Source organism: Tachypleus tridentatus, chromosome 13, assembly GCF_004210375.1.
Source record: "Tachypleus tridentatus isolate NWPU-2018 chromosome 13, ASM421037v1, whole genome shotgun sequence".
NCBI lineage: Eukaryota > Metazoa > Arthropoda > Merostomata > Xiphosura > Limulidae > Tachypleus > Tachypleus tridentatus.
This window is the reverse complement of record NC_134837.1, coordinates 127834778-127858001: the sequence shown is the minus strand read 5'-3', so window position 1 is coordinate 127858001 and position 23224 is coordinate 127834778. Positions and strand designations below refer to the sequence as shown.

At 32.6% G+C, this 23224-nt stretch overlaps 1 protein-coding gene across 3 annotated transcripts in view; it reads left to right on the top strand.

The window, feature by feature from the left end:
• The window catches only part of LOC143240840 (oxysterol-binding protein-related protein 11-like), a 31228-nt gene extending 10117 nt beyond the window's left edge, over positions 1-21111 (top strand). The window contains exons 6-12 of one of the 3 annotated variants that reach the window (XM_076484007.1): positions 2495-2574; positions 3315-3536; positions 6853-6894; positions 8031-8111; positions 9832-9905; positions 10057-10188; positions 21035-21111. In XM_076484007.1, the coding sequence (XP_076340122.1) occupies positions 2495-2574; positions 3315-3536; positions 6853-6894; positions 8031-8111; positions 9832-9905; positions 10057-10186 (629 nt within the window). In that variant the 3' untranslated portion in view covers positions 10187-10188; positions 21035-21111. Of the gene's footprint in view, positions 1-2494; positions 2575-3314; positions 3537-6852; positions 6895-8030; positions 8112-9831; positions 9906-10056; positions 11750-11945; positions 12085-21034 lie in introns of those variants that run through there. The other 2 variants (XM_076484008.1, XM_076484009.1) reach the window with 2 other exon arrangements.
• Positions 21112-23224: the final 2113 nt, after the last annotated feature.

Sequence of the window (23224 nt, the reverse complement as noted above, 5' to 3'; positions counted from 1 at the left end):
GCCAAAATGTATATTTGTGTCCCCTTGTCCTACTGTTAAATAGGAAAAAAGATGACGCATCAACATTGTCAGTTCCCTACCCAATACCTTAATCAGATATCTTTTAAGTTTTTTTTTTTTTTCAAGAGAAAACAATTTAATTTCAAATATCTTAATTTCTTCACTTGACAACCCTTCTATCCCAGCTACTATTTTAGTAACCCTTTCTAACAATTCAGTGTCTTTCCTCAGCTCCTTTTAAGCTGGCTGCATTGCTCTCAAACCATTTTTGTTGTTTGTAAGCATACATCGTAATTAAATGAAACTATAAGAAATCTAAAACTACTTTTTACAGATATTCATGCAAGATAGGTGAAGTATTATTTATATTTCAAACCATGTGAAGGGTCATTGGGTTTATATAAAGGAACTGAAGATGTTTAATTTATAACTGGGGTTATACCTCATAGCTAAGATATTATAAATTATAAGTATCCTGTTATTGTTAGATTTCCTGAATAGAGTGCTCTGTTCAGTTACCTTATTATAACAAGAATAGAGAAAAACTAAAGTGGTTTAAAAAATTGGGCTGTGAATAATAACATAAAATAGTTGCTTTTTTTCCCCTCCCTTAATCCTAACACAGAAGATGGTGTTAGTGTTAAGGTTTAGTAGTGGCTAAGATAAGCCACACAATAGAAGCACTTTTACTCCTAGTCATGTTTTGAAGTTGCAGTGGTGATCTGAACATTAGAAACTGTATGTAAAGGATCTAGGAACACCTATTTTAAAACAATTATTCTTGGTTAATGTAATTCCTCGATTGTAACCTGGTAATTTTAACAAGCCATGTTCATTGTATCCTTCAAGTACATATGCTGTCAACATCTGTTACTAGAATGACTTATAAGGAGTATTTCACTTTGTCTGATCTATCAGAATTCTAGTTCCTTGAGATCTTTAAATGTGTTTCTTTTTCTTTCTAAGGTTACATTCCTTTACAATATGGAGATCTTACACCTTTCTTTTATGAAAATGAAATACTGGAGTTAAAAAATGAGTTTGTCTTGCAAACATTCTATTTATAAATATGTTGAACTTATAGAGAAAGATGTAAACAATTAAGCATTGTTATTTCATTATTGAAAATTACTTCTCGTTGCATAATAAACATTGTTTTAACAATTTCTTAGCTGCTTACATCCCTATTGGTACATATTTGGGCTTAGTTGTGTGTTTATAGTAAGTTGATAAAGATTGAAGACAGAAGGTGAGAAAAGAGTAAGCTGGGGGTACAAAGGTCAGAGGGGACTGAATTTTATTAACAAAAGAAGTAGAGATTTTTGCTTAAAGAAATATCCGTTAATTAGTTTTGGCTCATAGAATGGCTCTGAGTTTTTTTTTTCTTCAAGTACAACCTTTTAGCTCATAGCTCTGAAACCTCTTGATTTAAGAGCTTATTACAGTTTTGGACTTGGGAGGTCATCCCTTTCATTTGGTATATTTAATCATGCCCAAGGTCTTACAAATTAATTCTGCCTAAAAGAATTTTGATTTATGGGTAGGATTGCAAGGAATCTGATGACTAATAAAACAAAATCTGGTATTTTCACATCCCACACTTGGTATTTCTGCTGCTCAGAAATATAGCTAATAAAAAGAAAAAGGCTTCACAAATAAATTTATTGAAGTTTCTCTTTTGTTATTTTGACTGTTAACAATACCAGTAAATATGTCAGCTTCATTAGAATGGCATTTTGGACTGATGTTCTTTCAGATTAGTTTGAGGCATAGTTTGAAACCATACTGGAGTTCTAAATGCTTTGATATTTTTTCTTCTTTACAAGTAAAATTTTAAAGTTCTCATCTTGAAAATGTAGTCTTTGGTTCTGCATCTTTTAACCTTTTCACAATACAAGCTACTTTTTCAAATATAAACTTGTGATTATCCTCCAGCCAAAATACACTTGGGTTGTTAGGCACTGTTGATTGCTAAAGAACTCTGTGAAAACCAAGTAATAATAGCTTTTGATTGAAGTACGCTGCATGCTTGAAGTGAAACGAGCCTAGCCATTAACATAATGATTTAAATATTCTTTAATTATATATGTACTTATAAAAGGTTACAATATGTTTTATCATTCAAATTTCTTGACATTAACTGTTTTTTGATGTAAGCCCAATCATATCAGTTTAGGAAACTTAGATTATTACTAAATGCAAATTATAAGCCAACAAAGTAACATTGCTTTTATAATACAAATTTAATAATTAACAACAAATTAAAATAAAATAAAAATAATTGTATTTGATGCAGTAAATAATTTATTAATATTATTAATGAAAAGAGCAATAAATAAACCAAATAGCATACTTTAGTTAGTGAACCCAGAAACACTAGTTCCTGTTCTTGACCCTAATTGTCGACATATACCTCTATATGGTTGTCTATAAAATGTGTTAACTCTGTATACAGAATAAAATGAAATTAATTAATGTTGAAAATTTTTTTCAGCTAGTGATGCCAAGCAAAGACAGTTTTGGGTGAATCGACTTCGATCTGCTGTCGAAAACCAAAATCAACATGTAGCTGAAGTAAGGACTATTGTTGTTTAAGATATTAATAGGTCATTAAATATATTAATTGATCAAAACATAATAAATAAATTTTTTATTTTGTGCTTAAAATAGAGTTATAATGGTAAATGAATCAACATTTGAAAAATCTTAAATTAAAAAATAAGCTTAAATGAAAACTATAGTTTTGTGTTCAGTTTAACATTTTCTTCAGTAGCATGTCTTTAACATTGTACAAGATTGTAGATTTCTGAGTATTAACATAAAATATGATAATCCACATATAAATAGGTGGTGCAAAAGTCTAATAACAGAGTACTTGAGTGTTTATTCTTTGTTTGGTGGCCTATACATGTATTTTAAAGGAGAGAAATAGTTAATAACTAATATGATGGAATGTTTGAACAGTCAAGTATGAACACATTTATGTGCTTAACCATATGTGCAGCTTTTTTGTGTTATAGCAGTAAACAAGTTGTAGTATCTACAAGTAAATTTGTTTTGATTACTATTCTTTATCACAATCATTAACAGCATTCTTAGTACTTCAGGAAAAGAAACGATTGTCCTCGACATTTATGAATATGCCATGCTTTATGATAAAATATATATTCGTATAAATCACACCTCTTTTGTTTTAACTAACGTTGTAATGTGGAACTATTAACAATATAACTTCATATACACACACAAATAAAACTTTCTGGAGTTCAGACAATGTTAATACCATATATATCTGTCTGTGTGTCACTTGACAGAAAAATCCTCCTCTCTCGACACGAGAACAGAGAAGTAGTTCACATCCACCCCCTGTCAAATCCCAAACAGTTTGGCACACCTCTTCATGTGGTTCTTCTCATTCTACCTCTGTGTCTACTGTAATCTCACCAGTATTTAGAGTCTCTGATGCTTTTAACTCTGTCAGGGAATTGCTTCTTCAGACAGAACATAATCACCAAGATCTCGTCAAAACTATTGAGGTAAGCTAACAATGTTTTGTATGCTTGTCTTTATAGAACATATGAGGATTGTCCAAAAATTTTGTGGTCTGACCTAAAATAAAAACTGGACTTTGATTTTTCTGATAAGTACTAACTTTAGACCTCTTTGGGAGTAAATAATGCAAAATGTATGACTTTGTTGAACATGGGTACTGAGTTTAAGCAAGGTAGACCGTCTTCCAAAAATGATCCAGTGTTTAATATTCATGATTGTTTAAGTTAATGCAGGTATTATGATTTACATGGTTTAAGCATAGCATGAGTGTTAAATTTAGTTATTTTTAGAAGTGGTAGTCTATCACAGGTTTGCTTATGTAACTGTTTATGAATCATGTTGTTTAGTTCAATTGTCGTGAATTGGTGCTTGTGTTATTGCTTTATGTTAGTAGAAAATTCTAAATTTTTCTTCTCAATTCAACTTAGTACTATTGCATCATAATATCTTGTTTGGAGAATGTTCAAGACCTCTGTCAGCCCATAAATGTGTACTAAATTATGGTTTGGGTTAGTAAGACAGAGATAAATTTAGACTGAGTGATTGTGAGTATAACCATAGAGGGTGTGTAATGGCAGTGTCTAAAGTAAAATTGTCACATGCTGTATTATGATAACAGAGTAGGTTGTATTTATAATACTCAAAATATCATTTGTTTAAACTGAAATACAGCTTAATTACTAAGCTTCATAAATTGTGGTGGAGTTCTATGGTATTGATATTGTAATTTATAAGTTTTGGATCATTTAACTATATGTAGAAAATCTTAAAACAATGTTGTTTCCTCTCTTACACCAGCAAAATTTTAAGTCTTAGCAGCCTACATGAAGCAACAACCAAGTGCAAAGGTTATAACTAGAAGAGATAATTGCTTATGTTGTTTTTTCACAGTTCTGTGTTTTAAGAATAATAAATAGTAATAATTGATATACATGTACAGTTTATAATAGAAATGTTACTGCATCTTATAATATACCAGTCCACTAAAACACAGCCAAGACGTGTCATTTTGTAAAGACTAAAGGTCAGTTTTGTATTATTGGATCGAGTATAATGAGTGCAGGTATGTAACATCATTGTAAATTCTGTATTGGTACCCAGACATGGTTGAAATGTTGTGAAATTTAAACTATTTACACTAAACATGTGTTTTCATGTCATAATTTGTAGTCATTCTAGAAAGAAAACAAAGTAATTTATATTTCCTAATTTTTATGGCGGTTGTGAGATCAGTCAATTCTACCAAACCCATACAGAGATTTGTTAATGAAAATTGCATTAACAATTAAGAAAATTGTTAATTTTCTGGTTTTTTCTTAAGAAACGTGTGATAACTATCTGAACATTATAAAGTTTCTGAATGTGAAATTTGAAAATTTTGATACATAAAAGTATTTTTAATCTTAAAATGAAAGTTACTTTTTTATATTGGATAGGCAACATTCAAAAACAAAAGAGAAGGTACAAGAAAAACATTACTGAATAAACCTTAAGACTTAATAAAAAATATATATATATATTTTACATATTAAAGCATCTCAGTGTTTACTGATAATGTACCAAAATTCTTTAACATACCATTACTAATTTAAAAGTTATAGCTTGAAAACTGTAACAAGCACAAAATGGTTATGAGGTTGGTTAGTCCTAGAGATGAAAGCTCATGTTGAAAGAGTTAACAAAACGTGTGGAGCAAGCAGTAGAGGTAATACATGAACCTGAATTTTCTTTAGAAGTGAAAATGTTAATGCAGTAAACCTGAAGAAACTATAAATAACTATGAGCCTAAAAACGGATAGTTACAACTGTGCATGTGGTGACAAAATAATTTGTCAAAAAGTAACTAATATGGTATATATGGAACAGCTATGTAGCCAGTATTAATTATTCATAATAAGAGCTTAATGCAATTAAAAGTGAAACCATTGTGGTGGTTAATACAATAAAACTAAATAATTTCCAACAGAGTTTGCATAGATGTAAAAAGTGTGGAAGTCTTGTATTCTTGTTACCAGATTGGTTTTGTTAAATGCATTGTTATAAAAGTTCTTTGTACTTAAACTTGTCATCCTGTATGACAACAGGAACTGAGTTGTTGCTTGTCTGTTTTGTGTGTTTGTATTTATGTTGAATATTTATTATCCATATTCCTACAAACATGTAATATCAGTGTTGTTGAGGCCTCTTATCAAAAATGTCTAAAACAGGTGAAGATGCCATGACTAACTAGTGCATTTCACTCCTCGTGCTCAGTGTCAAGGAAGAAAAGACTGCATTCTGAGAGCATTTTAGCAGTGTAGATGGTTTCTTATGTGATGATACAAAATAATTTTCAAGTGTATTTGTGACAGGTATACTAAATAGTTAGTGAGAAAACAAATAGAATATTGAAAAGTGAGGTGACCATGCTTATAGTAGGTAATATTGCTGCAGTGTAGATGAAGTTATTCCAAAATGAAGAATTAACACCGTGTTACTTATTTTAGAGATGATTTATGCATTTACAGGAAAGAGATTTGATTGTTTGTGTCATTCAGTGGCCTTATCCTAAACATAATGTGATATGTAGACATGTTTCATATTTTGGTTACAATATTACATTGAGGATTTCAGTTTGATTGAGCATCATTTTTACAATCTTATGTGAAGTTCCAAAGAAGAAGAAAAGAAAAGTATTAAACTTCAATAAAATTTTGTAGTCAGTAAATGACAAAGGAATGCTCTTTCAAAATGGAAAGTTGAAAATGGAGACTAACATACGTTTCTCAAATTTAGAAGCAATCTTTTGTCTTTAGAAATATGGTGTTTCAATCTTTGTCAGAAGTTTCATGTGAAGTAGGTTGCAGAAGGACATTTGATGTTTTTACTATATTATATATCTAAACAAAAATCACAAACAAATTTATTCAAATTGCTTTATGATAGAGAAACTTCAAATGATATAAGTTAAAGGTCAGAGTTCAAGCTTGGAATGAAATGTCTAATCATTGAAGTTATTACACACAATTTTGTTACTCGTGTTTGGTAACAGGTAGTATCCAACTGAATAAAAGGTGACATTAGTTTTCCTTTTTTCTCTCTGGCCAGTACACTTTTAATGATAAGGAGGGAACAACATTTCAACCTTTTTTTAAGTCATCATTAGGTTGTTTTCTTCTTATCAATAAGTGTCAATACCCATACCAGCCATTTTGAGATGTATTTTTAACTCGCTTTATTATGTTCGTGTAGTTGACCTCATTGCAATAGTTCATTTACAGTATGAGCAATAACTCAAATGCTTGCTCTTTTATTCTTCAGGAAATACCAATAAAAGTCAGTTGTGTGAAGTCATATAACCGAGTGAGTTGAAATTTTAATTGTTTTTATTCTTTTCATTGCTTTAATTTTTCTGTAAAACTGAATTGTTTTAAAAGCAAAACAAAGCATTCAAACTCAAGTGTTCACATTCTAATTATTTCAAACTACTACGTTCATGTTTTACTTTGTTATTATTTTAGCTATTTTTTATATATATACAATACTGATGTACTTAATCTTTGATGTCCTTACAAATAATTATTGTACTAATTTAGTCTTAAGAAATTGAAAATATTTTGAAATTGCAGTAAAAACATTCTTTATAAGCCTAAAAATCCTGAAAATGGCCAGAAATTATGACTGATGAATTATTATAGGTTTCTTATACAAAGTTAATCTAGTTAGACTGCAGGACTATGCTATAACACTTGACTATTGACATTCAAACTAGAGTACATGACTGTTGATATTGTAATTAGAATATGTGACAACTGACATGCTAACTAGAATAAGAGACTACTGCAATTCTTGTTGGAATTCACATCAACTAGTGTTCTAATTAGAAACATGACAGTTAAACGCAACACTACGTCAAGCATAAATGGACATATGTTGTAAATAATTTTAAATAAAACTGTTTCTTATTGTATTTTTTCATCCTAACAGAGAAGGTACAGTATAAAAACATTACTCCTTGTAGTTTAAATACAAAGTGAGAGAGATGTTTCAAAACTTTTTGTTGATCTGCAGTTTATTCCTATTGATATTGATCATATAATATGATCCTACCTAAACCACAAAGTTCATCAGTCAAAATCAACTGTTGTTACACTACAAGACATTTCTTTTCATACATACATATTTCGTGAAACATTTGGATGAAACACTAATATTTTTTAAGAGCAACAATTTGTAGATCTTTAAATAAACTAAACAATCTTAATTAATCTTGGACTGTGTATTTTTCAGAACATTCAAGTAATCATGTACATTTCAAAGCAGAAAATAGTTGGTGTAATACAGCAAATTGGAACCTCTCGTGCTGTTGTCAAATTAGTATCAGGTTAATTATTACCATCATTTCATCTTGTACGTTTCTGGTAATCTGAATGACTAACAGTCATGGTTTACATAATATCCACTATGTCTTGTTAGTATCATGTTTTTTATTTATATAGGATCTTCTACTACTCAAAGCTACATCTCAAGCAACTCTCTTGTGTCTAGAACAGTGTTTTGCCATTCTCCAACAACAACAGGTAATATAATTAGTGTGGTATAAACAGAACAAGTAATAATCACTTATGACTTCTGAAAAGAAATTCACTTATATTATTGCTATTCCTGGGTTTATCATTAGTTCATTTAATGTTAACTTGAATCTAATTGTGGATACCTTTTTTAATACTGGTGTAGGGGAAAGTATATGTTTATTATATATATAAAAAAAAAAAGACAAGAACTTCAAATAGTGACTACAAAAAGTCATGCTATAAAAGAACAAACTCAAAGTAGTGTTATACTTACCAACATCTACTAAACAACTGTAGTCATGTTAGCTCATGTCTGTTGTTACTCTTTAGTCTATGATACCTTAGTGTTGTACTTACCAACATCTACTAGACAACTGTAGTCATGTTAGCTCATGTCTGTTGTTACTGTTTAGTCTATGATACCTTAGTGTTATATTTACCAACATCTACTAAATAACTGTGGTCAGGTTAGCTCCTGTCTGTTGTTACTGTTTAGTATATAATACCTTAGTATTATACTTACCAATGTCAACAAGGCAACTGTGGTCATGTTAGCTCCTGTCTGTTGTTACTGTTTAGTCTATGATACCTTAGTATTATACTTACCAACATTTAAACAATTGTAGTCAGGTTAGTTCCTGTCTGTTGTTACTGTTTAGTCTATGATACCTTAGTGTTATACTTACCAACATCTACTAGACAACTGTGGTCAGGTTAGCTCCTGTCTGTTGTTACTCTTTAGTATATAATACCTTAGTGTTATGCCTACCAACATCAACTAGACAACGGATATTCCTGTAGTCGGGTTAGCTCCTGTCTATTATTACACTTTAGTATATAATACCTTAGTGTTATACTTACCAACATCTACTAGATAACTACTGTCCCTGTAGTCGGGTTAGCTCCTGTCTATTGTAATATTTTAGCTGTACCACCTAATTGTATATATGAATTGTCTTAATGAATGTTAAGTTCTGTTTTATATTTTCTATAAAAAAAGCCAAAACTTTTATAAGAGTAAAGTTCAGTTCAGGGGTAGAACTGCTTTGTTAGAGGAATGAGATGTGAATACTGATGTCTCTCTGTGAAGTTATTTATTAACAGATTAAGGAAAAATGTTATGTAACTAAAATTATTGTGAGTATAAGGAAGAACATGCTTAATTATCTTTTGTTTGTTTTCATCCAAATAAGTACCGAAACAGATACAGGAATAATTTTGAGATTTTAGAAATCCAGAAAGTATTTAGGTCCTGGAAAAGTAGCAAAAGATAACTACTGGGAAATAAACATAGAAGAAAGAAAAGGAAAGAAGGGGTGGGAAGTGGAAGAGTAAGGGAAAAATAGAGAAAAGAAACTGTACACTTAAGTTTGGAAATGGCTGGAATATTATCATTGGGTGTAAGTGGTAACAGAACCTTGTAGAAAAGTTTTCATCATTGACTTTTGAAGCTGCCTTCAAACTTTATTAATTAAAGGTGAATTTGTGATCATCAGAACTGTATATTTATTGATTATTGGAGTTGTTTTTTTGGTTTGTGTGTGTGTGTGTGAAGCTGAATGATTATGGTTCTGTTGTCAACCAGTCTGAGATGGTGGAAAAATTTAGGTAAGAATTATAGAAGTCTTGGTTGAGGGTATATTTATTTCTGTGTATGATTAATTAATATTTTTGAGGTTTTATGTTTGCTGTAATTTAAATACTGAATTTGAAACTTGCTTTACAGATTACCACTAGTTCTCAAAGTGGACTTCCAGCAGGGGTGTCAGTCCATTGGTTAAATCCTTCTTGTTCTCCTGGGTAAATATTTTTAATCTACTACACAAGTTTTTTATTTATATGTTTGCTGTGTTTCATAAATCTTCAATTTCTTTATTGTGTGATTGCTACAGTTACACAAAAACAAACAAACAATGTGCAATATGTTAAATGAAAGGTGGTTTTCTTATAGTTCATCTGTGGGCCAGTCTCCTGTACTCTCTTCTCGATCTTTCCAAGGAGATGGAACACTTTCCTCTGCTGAAACACTTCCTGTTTCAGCTACTTCAAGAAGTCTTCAGAATGCATCGGTCGTCACTTGATGGTACAGTTTTATTGTGAATTTACTTATTTAAGTCCAATAAAGTATAAAATGTATGTTCTGGCCATGCTCCATTCTGGCTAGAATTCTTGTCAAGTTATAAATATTTAAGATTTACCACACTGTAATCTAGAGAAATATCAAATGCCATTGCTTGAACAATTTTTGTAATAATAAATAATAAGTACTTTTTATTTAACAGTTTTTGTTGTGTTATATATACACATGATCCTTAAGATAATATTTTTACCAAATTTGCTTAATGGTAATCAGTAATAATAATTTAAAAATCAACAATTGGCTGTTGTTTGATAATGATATGAACAAACATAAGTTTGTTTTGTTTGTTTTTACATAGAAATTTTTCTTTACTATATTCTGATAAATACTGCATTCATTCACTGATTTTAGTAATTATTTCCATATCAAATTACATATTAAAGCCATGTAAGACTGTGAAATATTTTAGAAATGCAAAAATATATATCATGTACTTGCATCTTTCCAAACTTTTTATATCCAACATTTATTTCTTTGTTCTTTCATACTGAAGTAGTTGCAGCTCTTAACTTGTTTGTTAGTTTTTAACTATTGGAGTTGCTGCCTGAAATTTTCGTGAGATCTTTGACTTACTAGAAGGTCGTATTCAGAAAGTAATTTGAAACTGCAAGGTTACCGAAGAGCAAAATCTGTTGAACTAACAATGTTTGTTTAAAATGTTAGGTGAGGAATATTTATGTATTAATTTTTCCAGCTATCTTGCTTATTGGGCATTTTTGTACAGGTGTATATAATTGATGAATTATTAGACATTCCAGTACTTGAAGAACATAATATAATATCTTATGCATCTATTATTTTTGCATTTTGATAAATATCGAATGTAGAAAATAGGGACGTTTCACTTCAAGTTTCTAGTGTTACTTCAGTTTCAAGCTCAAGTTTTTGGCTGATTTGTTATGGTATAGAGGTTTTTGGACATATAAATTGGAAGGTATAAATATATCAAGAAAAGGTATAAATAGTATGAACAAAAACACCTATATTCTAGTTTTTGTCATGTAGATAGCACTGGTTGTTTAACATGTTGAAAGTGTTGATTTGGAACACTTCAAAGTCATCACACTACAAGTGACATTAAATTTGAGAATGGCTGACCATGGTACATCAGTGAAAACATTAACATTACTGTTTAATACAAAGTTGTGATAGTGAGCTATGTTTACACATTACTGGCTATAGCAAATGTTCAGCTTACAGAATTTTAAGCTAAACATGACTAGAACTGTTTTACAGTTAATGAATGGTATTTACAGTTATTTTAAACACTTACTTAGCTGTCTTGATCAGTTTTATAACAAAGTATAAGTGAGGAAATAGGGTATAGAAGGTGGGAGGATATCCTTGTCTTTTTAAAAAGAAATAGATTGGAAGCAAAGAACAAAATGTAATAGATGTCTTCTGATATCTTTTTTTTTTCTGCTAAAATTTTTGCAAAAAGTAGTTATGTGGTGTAAATTTTGTAGCATAATATGAAAAATAAATACTGAAAATACTTTTAAAATGTTGTCTCCATCACTTTCACGTGAAAGCATTACATTCATGATTATCGACTCGTATATGCTAGAATTCAGTCACATAGGCTGAGTTCAAATTGGGTAGTGCTAAGTTATTAAATGATTAAAGTCAAATTGTCATTTATTTATATAATCAACAACTATCACATGCTGAAAAGATGTTTTCTTTCATTATTTTATTAGGGAGAGTTGCATGAAAGTTCCAAATGGGGCAAGAGTTTCTCTTTTTTTGAAATGTTTGTTTGCTATAGTTCCATGTTGGTAGGTCACTGCAAAATCTACTGACAGTGTTTAGTTTCACTAGTATTAGGGTTCAAGGTATAAAAATATGTTGACCAAAAAGATCGATTTTGTTGTAAGTAAATAACATAAAAGATTATTTTAAGAAGAGAATACTTTGTCAGAAACCAGAGGTTGTTTTTGTTAATGTAAAATTTAAGAAAATTTCAAAAACTGCTAGTTCGAAATACAAAATATTATAAATTTCAGTAACATAAGAAATGAGAAATCTTTAGTATTAAAACATTTACTTTGAACTCTGATTTGTGTAATTTGTAACTTAATAGTTAAATGTTTTGAGAAGTTTGTAAATATTTTATGAATAAGGTGATTAAAATGTGTTTGTAATAAACACTTATTGTAGAAATAAATAAAGGGATTTCACAATTTTCACTGTTGAATACATAATGGTAGAGGGATTTTTCACTGTTAACTGTTGAATATGTAATGGCCACAGTTTTTAATTTGAATCCCATTACCAAATGTGTGTTTCCCATTTAAATTGCAAGGGGTATTGTAATGTGAAGACCAATCCCACTTGTTGTTGGTAAGGATTAGCCAAATAGTTAGCAGTTAGTGCTAGCTGCTTTCCCTCTATCAAGTCTAAATTAGCAAAAATTGAGGGCACAGATTGTTCTCAAGTAACAATGCAAAATCCAAGAGCAAATAAAACATTGTTTGCTTTAATGTTTACTTGTCACTAATAATCAAGTTTTTACAGTTATTTTCTAATATGTTTATTCAGATGTTTATCCTTTTTCTAACACCATTTGGATTGTGCTTTTATTGTGGTTGGGACATACATCTCCCACTGCACTGAGAAATATATATTCCAGCTGCAGTGAAAATCTTAATTTGAACTGATTGCTACAATACAATTCATATTCAGGATTTGTTGGTGAACAAATATGTCTTGAAACATTCAACTGACATAAATAAAATGCTTTTTACCCTTAGAATTTACATCTTTCTTACAGAGTAACTTGCATGATTATCTGTCTGGTGATAGGTGGTAATAACTAGCTGGTTTAACACTACTAAATTAGAGATGACTAGTGCAGATAGCCAACACACCTCAGATATTACATTGCTTAACTTTGCAGTGGAAACTATCTTATATGAGCACAGTTACTGTACATTTCAGCAGATTGGTTGGACACAAAATTGTTTTGTAATAAAGTTGTCAATTCCTGTATTGCTGTATGCATTTTTACAAGTGTTTTCAGTAAATTGAAATAGAAGAAATTAATAAATCCAAGACGTTGTATAGATTTGTGGTATGCAGGCATGCCATGTGGTTTCAACACCCTTAACTTGATCTAGAATTTTCAAAATTCTTGTACTTAAGGTGCATGTTTAGCTTCTAATAGCACCAAGGGAGCAACTAAGGTTTTCTCAACTAGGATGCCCCATAAAGTTGCTGACAAAACAGTTGTCTGTAATACATGCCATTGTTGTTGGCAAGTGGGATGATGCCTCAAGGGAGCAATAGCTCTTATTCTTAAATGTGAGTTCTAGTTACATGGGTTGCATCCACACCTTGTGACTGTTGAAGTTATTTTCTCTTTATAGTTATTTCAGTTTAGAAAATTTGTTTTAGATTACAAGGCATTAACGAGATTTCAAGATCGGAGTCTCAAAACAACTTGTAGCAATTCTGTAAATCTTTATCCAAAGTTTATGTTTAAACAACTAAACATTGAGTGTTTCTGTCTACAAGTCTTCTGCTGGGACAAAAGAAAATCTTTGGTTTAAAATGGTAAACTCAAGGGATTGATTCCCCTTCGTGAACACAGCAGATAGCTTGATGTGCCTTTGCTATAAGAAAACACACACCTGTGTACATTCTTGTGTCTGAGAGTCTGTGAAAAGGAGTCTTGTGCTGAAATCACAGCTAGTGTCATGTTGAAGCAAATCTCAGCCCACCTCTAAGGGAATAGGAAAAAACCTACCCAGGTTACTTCTTAATCCAAATTAATTTATGAGATGGTCCAACCCTAAACACTGTTTAACATTTGAGTGAAGTGCAACTTTGGGACTGAAATATATTCACTGTGAAGTTGCACAACCGTTTTTATTTGTTGTAAGACTTAGCTGTTTATCAAGCTAAGTTCAAGGCTTGAAAGAAAGGCTCATCTGAGAACTTAAATGTCTGTATCAATACTCTATACCAGTTGCATTGGAATGCCTCCCCAGTAGATGCTACGTAGTTAGAGATATTCTCCTTGAGACAATGTATATAGTAAAATGGTGACTTTAAACAGGTCAAAGAAAAGAAAACCAGCAGAAGAAGTTAGTGGCTGGGCTTGTACTCATCATTGAGTTGAGCACCAGTGAAGGCAATGTAACAATCAGTATATCTCAAAACTGCAGCACATACATACTGGTTTTCAGTAAATGGGCAAGTTTCATCATGCTTGTGTCAGTAATTTTTATGCCCAGGAGGACTAAAGCACGTGACTTGGGTGTGGACTGCAAGGCAACTTTGTGGTGAACTGTACATTTCTTGTCCTACAGCAAGGTATCCTGAGCTACTAGACAAATCCAACTGCAGAAGAAGACCAGGAACAAGCTGTAATTGCAGCTGCCTTCATTTCAAGAAACTTGTTGTGGTTACCAAGTAACTTGATGAGGTGTTGCAATCAGTTTTATACCACTAAATGTGGTGGTTAACGAGTTGTGGTTACCAAGTAACATGACGAGGTGTAGCAAACAGTTTTGTACTACTGAATGTGGTGGTTAACCCTGCTCATGCATGCAATGAATGGCATCCAGTGATTCAGTACTTTAAATTTTGGCATGTCTAGCTAGATTAGAAAAGCAGTGCCAAAATTACTTTCAGTACATGAGTTTGGAGCCATGCCATTTTGCCTGCTTCCACCACTTCGGAAACTTTATACTTAAGAATCTGCAATAGGGAGATGCTTGGTTCACGCTGATGATGTTTTGTTGTTTGGCCACTGTTGCATCTGCTGCTGCGAACCTATCCATGGTACTGCAGTGAATGAGTGAGTCAGGATTGAAGTTGAAAGCAAGAATGTATGTTCTTATGCATGCACAAATATAATTTCTTAGGTACATTATGTGGAGAGAAGCCATTTACTAACCTTGCAAAAATTGCAATGGTTTGAGACTGGTCTTTACCTGTGATGAATTGAAGGGAATGTTATTTTCTGTTGTTTTTTTTAATATTACCAAGGCTAGTTTTTCCAGAATCACTACACCATTGTCTGTTCTTAGTAAACTTAATACACATTTTGTATGTACCAATAAATGGGAGTAACCATTTTTGTCCCGAAAATGTGCTTTAATGGAAACTCTTGTTCTGGTATAACCATAACAGGAATGGGAATTATTGTTTGATTTTGAAACCAACAACAATGGGATTGGAGCAGTGTTGTTGCAGGATGGAGTAGAGTGTTTTATAAAGCATGTAAGCAATATGATCATTATCTCTATGTACCAATACTGCACAATGAAAAAGGAATGGCTTGCAGTTGTGTTCTTGGTAAAGCACTCTCAATGGCAGAGTGTTTACCTTTTGTTTTGTTGTTGAAGGACCATCCAATGATGAAATGGATCATGAACTTTAAGAATCTGGAAAGGATAAATAAAATATTACTCTGTAGGTTTCCATGGAGCACTAGGTATGTAGCTAGTGCTGTGACATATTGGATATTAAAGAATGCAATTGCATGGGAGTGTGGTCCACTCTGGTAATAGTTATGAGAAAGAAGGATTTTGTTAGATTCTGACAGGATATTGCCATAATGCATGTTAATGTTTTCCCATTACTGTGGATGTATATAAGCCTGGCATGGCTTGTTATTATGTGACTGTCAATCCCATTATTTGTTGGTAAAAGAGTAGCCCAAGAGTTGGTGGTGGGTGGTGATGACTAGCTGCCTTCCCTCTAGTCTTACTCTGCTAAATTAGGGATGGCTAGTGCAGACAGCTCTCGTGTATCTTTGCACCGAAATTCTAAAAACAAACTACGGATATCTGGATGTTTTGAAAGGTGATAAATGGTTGAATCTTTTAGACTTTTATCTGGATACAGGGAATTTAAGCTGGATGATGAGATCAGATTCAAAATTGCTTTTAGTACATGATAGTCTATATGAGTTTTGAGTAATGCTTCCACCACTTTTGGAAAGATAATAGAGCTCACACTAAAAAGGCTCTAACTGAATCAGAGCAGTGTGGTTGCAGTGTCACGACGGAGCAAGGCATGCAATAACATACATGAGCTCTACATTCGTGGACATTGAGTATCAACACTACATGACAAAGAGAGAATTGCTTGCAGTTATTATATTTATAAAGCATCAGCAACACTACCTATATAACAATAAAAGTATTGAACTGGCACCTAAGCTTTAAGAATCCAAAAGGGATTACAGCATGTTGGATTGCAACATTTCAGCAATATGACACAGTAATATGGCATTATCCAGGAATACAACATCAAAACATGGACAAATTGTCTTATCACATGTTGAGCATCTGCTCATTTACTGAAAGTCATTTTTAACATTTCAAAATTAAGCCAACAAGTAGTGAATTTAATTAGTGACTGTATGCAATGAATAATAATTTTGGATAGCTGATGGTTGAAAAATCAATGACAAAGGAATTGGGATTCCTTGATTTCCAAGCCATTAAATAAAGATGATCATAAATTGTATCTACTACATTTGATCACAATTAAATTTTAATAAAGTTGTTGATCACACAATTGATTATCTTTGTAACCCTTACATTGAGCTATCAAGAAATGTTGCAATATATTATTCTTCAAATATTGATTGATAAGGGTTCAGTTGTTATACAGACCAACTGACATTAGTGGATGTAATACTTTGAACATCATAACTTGGTATAACTGAAGGCATTTATTATTTTCTCAGGGTTTGAAAGCTAGCTAGAAGGATTTTGTTACTTTCCTTTCCAAGCTATCAAGCAGTTTGTTTTTTTTGTCCCAGTGTAGTAGTCAACTAATATTTGATGATAAACACCAGAGCCAAGTGGTGAAGATTCTGCAGAACCATCTTTGGAATACTTGCTGTAATTTCGTAGCATATTTCAAGTTTGTTCTTTATCAACACGTTGTAAAGTGAGTCGCTGTGAACCTGATTGGAATAGTTCTTGTTTCATTGGATCTGCCTCTCTTTTCTGTAATGCCAACTGTTGTAGGTGGATCAACTTATGCATAGGAAAATAATTCTTTCCTGGCAGATGTTTAGTATAAAATCTGGTTGGTGATAATAAAAGGGAATAAAATGCTGTAGAAAACTAGAGTATTTATGTCAACCAAACAGAGTAACAAAAAATGTTTAAACTGATAAATGCAAACTGATTGGGTTGCTGAAGAAGGCCATGAAGAAACTCGGAGCAATGAGACATTTGCTTAAATGGAAAATACATTCCAAGCTTGTATCATTGGATAAAAAGAGAGAGAAACCAGCAATTCATTTTACCAGCAGAAAGCCATTAAATCAATAAGTTGGCAAAGGTTTATGAAGACTAGGATGTACTGCAAAGATATTGTTGGATATCACACACCACGTCAGGGATGAATTTAGAGTGAAGATGATATTGAAATAAAAATGCTTAACTTGAGTCCTACAGATTGGGGGGTGTATGGAAGGAAACACATACAGGGTGGAGACAAAGCAACCTGTACTTCAGACGTGTTAGGATACACACCAAACTCTAATAAAATTGAGAATTAAAATGTGTTGTCAATATGCCCCATAGCATGAGAGGTATATGAATGACAAAGGCTGGATTTAAGATTTTTTTTTTTTTAATCATTTCAATTTTGTATAATGGAGCATCCAAGATAGACTAATAGGTTCCCTGTTGTGTTCGTACCTTAGGAATAACCAATTGGAACCCAGGAATAGTTGTTATGGTTGTGGTTCATTTTAGAACAGTATCAACAACCAATCAAAAAAGTTAAGAAGTGCATGGTGTGGTTAGGTTTTTGATTACACCTGAAACAATATCAACACCTAATTGTTTAAGTATTGGAAGCCATGGTTTGGGGCACAAGCAAGACACTCCAACAGTTGCAGGGTTAGTGCAACAATGAAACAATTGATGGCATAAATAGGAAACTTCTCAGGAGATGATAGCCTTAACGTCTGTAAAAACTTTTTTCCATTTGAACTTACATAAGTTTTAAATGCATTTTCTATTTTGGCAATGTAATTAGTATACAGTGTATCCTGATAAAGGGTCTAGTAACATCTAAACTATTTAACAATTTACTAATTGTCATTAGAGATATTAATAAGTATAGTAGAGGAATTGTTCATGAATGTAAGTTGTTGAAATTTCTTCAATTTAATAAATGTTTCATGCTACCTGGTCTTTGAGATGTGTCAGTGTTTTTTATGTAACTTTCCTCAAGTTAGTGGCAGGTAAACCTTATCCACAAATGCATATAACAAAATATTCTGGTAATAAATCTGTTTGTAATGAGTGTAGGTCAAACCCAATGACAAAATAGAACTCCTTAAAATAGTGATACAGAATCTTGCCTGTTAGAGTGCTAGTATAGTATTGACAACTGTCTAGGGCACTAAATTCACTTTTCTTAGATTAATCTATTTAGCCTAGGTTGGTATAAGGTTCTACTTAATATATGAGGCAGTGACAGCTTGAATATTGATCATGGCTTTGAGAATTCCAAGTGGAAACTTTTTGTTTGGCTGAATTCTTCCAGTGACTATTTATTGTGACTCGAATTTTCCAATTCACAGATAGTAGCATGTTACAATACCATAGCTATCGAGATATAGTTTACAGAAGTAGTTGGCTATTATGCTAATAGTGCATGAAGATGAATGAAGTCTGTGAATAGCTACTGGTGTATGTGGTAATGGCAATGCTTAAACATGTATATTGCAGTATGTGTGTGATTTTTGTCCCACAAATACATCATTATACAAATGAATCAATTACAGAGAACACAGCACTTTGATCAAAGTAGAGGATTTGGTCTGGATGTTAATATTCTTATATGAAAATAAGCATATTTTTAGTAAACCTTGTGAAAGAATGTTTCAGTTTTGATATTGTGAAATGCTCAGCAGGTAATGAATTTTCATAGAAGAAATAAGAATAATGGTTAGACTAACAGTATGTTAGCAAGAAAATATAGTTTGACTTGTTTCACTAGGGGATTGCAGAAATGTTATAATCGTATAAAATGTAAATATTCCATAATAGATGAGATTGTCTGAAGGAAGTGAAATTCACAAAAAGTTGCCAGTGTCATACCTAAAATAAGGTTGACAGTTAAGATTGAATGCACATATGCAAAGTAAAAAATATCCAGAGAATCATACTGTTTTTATTAATACATTTTTAACACTAGTGTAGTAAAGATATCATTGAAAGGCAAGGTGTTTACACAGCTGAAGACAAGAAGTCACATCCTTGTAATATTACTTTATATTTGTCTTTAACTTTGATAACTTATGTTTCTGTTGAGAGGGTTTCTCCAGGAAAGCTAGACTTTCTTCCAAACAGTCACAGTTATATATACATATATATCATTGGCCAAGCGCGTAAGGCGCGCGACTCGTAATCCAAGGGTCGCGGGTTCGCGCCCGCGTCGCGCTAAACATGCTCGCCCTCCCAGCCGTGGGGGCGTTATAATGTGACGGTCAATCCCACTTTTCGTTGGTAAAAGAGTAGCCCAAGAGTTGGCAGTGGGTGGTGATGACTAGCTGCCTTCCCTCTAGTCTTACACTGCTAAATTAGGGACGGCTAGCACAGATAGCCCTCGAGTAGCTTTGTGCGAAATTCCAAAACAAACAATATATATTATTGCATATTCAGTTATTTCATTTGTGTTCAACAATGTTGGAAGTTATTCCATTATTCATGTCATTTTGAGTTTGTACAATTTTTTTTTAAGTTTATTATAAGAAGTGTTCAGTTTTATTACATGATTTAATTTAAATTGTTGTTTTCATGCTTTAGAGTTTTTAAAAATTTTACTTACGTTCAATCCCAATGTGGATTTTGTATGCTTGTGATACAAAGTTTTGTTCAGTCATTGTTTAAAATATTTATGGTTTATATTATATTTGTAAAGGCTTTACTTGAGTAAAGATGATTAAAAACATTACTTGTATTTTATAGAAGTATGAATTGTCTAAAACTTAATAAAATCAAAAATGTTATGTAATACTGCAACATGTTTGAGTGGGAGAAAATAACAGTTTTCGTGTTAAATTTTGTTTGTTTGTTATTAAGCACAGAGCTACGCGAAGGGCTATCTGTGCTCTGTCCACCACGGGTATAAAAATCCAGCTTCTAGAGGTATAAGTCCGCAGATATCAATGTGCCACTGTGGGGGAGGTGTAAAAGAAATAAAAATGTTAAACTATGCGAAGTTATATAAAGAAGATATGACTTGGGGAGGCAGTTGCCCTGCGTAAAAGTTTTCTACGAAAAAGAGAAAGTTGTCCTACAGCCATTTCAAGAGAATAAACACTCAAATTTTTTAAGGTTCATCTCTGAGTTCAGCATAAAGAATTATAAGTTACAAGTTTTTCTCTAAATGTTTGGAAGGAAATTTCATAATACTCTGACAGTGCAAATAACCACTAATTTAAACTTTCCATAACTCCATTAGAATACATCTGTAGAAAGGTATATTCATGCAATTTTCCAAATGTTGTTGCAGGTGTTACGAACATGATTATTTATATTGTTTTTCGGTGTGTTTACAATGTTGTAAAAGTACGCTAATACTATTCATAATAGGTTACATATACAGTGGTTGGTGCAAGCCCAACACAAAGGGTTGCAGAGATACTTGTATGAATTGGAAGTTTTCTTCTTAATGTATGTCATCAGGAATAGATTTTGGGAAGGGTAACCTAAGGATTGTGGGATACTAAAGTAGGGCATATGTTTTACTTGAAAGTGCAGTATTACATAAATGTTGCTTCTTTCCTTGTCCTATACAGACACAGTTGGAAAATGTTCACTTACCCCAGAAGCCAGAGAAAAGCCCCAAAGAAAATAAAAGTTGGAAAGTTCTGTGTCAGATGAATGTGTGTTTTTATTTGTTCACTTGTGTCATTTGTCTATCGGAATTTATCATAACTACCTGCATAATACCTTTGGATTTTGCGTTTTGTTAATTCTATGTCTTACCTGTGGACACCAATTTACTTTAATACCACGCTATTGTTGTAAAAAATAAAGTAAGTTTTCCATTTGTTTACGTTCAACTCCACTTCATTTAGCATTTCTCACACCCATGTTGGTAGATGGTAAAAACTGCCCACCTAAAAGTGTCTGAACAGTTAGTTCTAGTACCGAGTAGCTCTTATCGACCATTGTTTTAATACAATTTAGCACAATACGTTGCTAAGGCATTTTTTCAGCTAACTTTATTGGAAATATATATTGCTTTTTTTTATTTCTCAGTTTTGTTTGAAAGTTTAGTTAATTTATGATGACTGAAACTAGTTTAACGTTTAGAAGCAACCCCTTAAAATAGTACCAAACAAACATATACCAAGTGTGCTTTTTAGCAGGGAGCTTTACTCCGACATATTTCCTCCTTCAAAATTAATCTTTGGCACTAGGCGTTTGGACACCTCACGTTACTGTTTTTACACCTGTTGAACAGAATGCAGTCTATGATATTAAGTTACCAACACACCATCACAGTTGGTATAACACAGTAAAGTTCAACCTGTTTACTTCCAGTTTACTTTAGTACGTAAAATAGTCAGATGATACTATCAAAGGTGTTGCAACTAAAACATTAAGATAGTTGAAATGCTCTGTCAAAGTTTTAGACCCTTAGTTGTTATGATCAGAAAATGTGGTAAAACTTATTCCTGTGTCAAGTTTACAGTGATTTTGCTGCACTCAATAATTTATCAAGTGAACACCCACCATGCATGTGGATATTTTGGAATGAATCATTCTCATGAATACTTGACACTGTTTTGTCTGGTGAGAAATCCATCAGACTGGGAGCCTTTCGTGGTTATGAGAATCACTTCACCTAAGTTTGAATAGAATAACATCATAGTCAACACAAAACAGAAATATTGTGTAGCTCTGTGCTTAATAACAAACAACAACAATGCATTTAAAAGCCTAGCATGGCCAGGTGGTTAAGGCGCTCGATTCGTAATCTGATGGTTATAGGTTCGAATTCCTCTCACACCAAACATGCTTGTCCTTTTAGCCGTGGGGGCGTTATAATGTGACGGGTGGTGGCTGGTCATGACTAGCTGCCTTCCCTCTAGTCTTACTCTGCAAAATTAGGGATGGTTAGCGCAAATAGCACTCGTGTAGCTTTGCGCGACATAAACAAAAACACACCAAAATAAATAATGAACACACATTTCTACAGTCAAGCTAACACAATAATGCCTTATACACATCTATCTTCGTAGTCGTAACTCGAGAGACCCAACCGAAAAGTTTTAACAGTCGAAATAACATAAAACAACTAACTACAAGCGAAATGCAAGATATCCTCAAAAAGATAGAACAATATAAAATACAATAGGTACTAATTTAAATTTGCGATTTTGTGTTTGTGCTTTTATCTTGAAGCAAAGCCACATCGGGCTACCTGCTGTGTCCACTGAGGGGAATCGAACCTTTGATTTTAGCGTTGTATATTCATAGACTTACTGCTGTCCCAGTGGGGTATTTTTGAGATTGTTGTAGCATTCAGCCGCCATCTCAAACCTCTCCTTCAAATGAGGCTACACACTAGCAGCTTGGAATCTAGCTCATGTCTTAGTGTTTCTGAAAGAACGAAAGTCATCCAATAGATCCGAAAGCTACAGATCAATCCGTTTAACCAGCTGTATTGAGAAACTTCTAGAAAAAAAAATTCAGTTCCAGGCTATTTACTTATCTCGAGCTAACAACAAAATTACTGGAAATATTAAACGGGTTCCAAAAAAGAAAAATTACTGGCCATCTGATAAGTTGTTTGTTATGAAGCATAGAACTACCCACAGATTTATCTGTGCTCTGCCCGCAACGGGAATTGTAACCCGGTTTCTACCGGTATGAATTCGTAGACATGCCCCTATGCCACTGGAGGGCCATCTGTTGAGACTTATAGAAACCGTAATAAACAGTTTTGATTGGTTGGAACAAGCCCCGCCTTTTCCTTT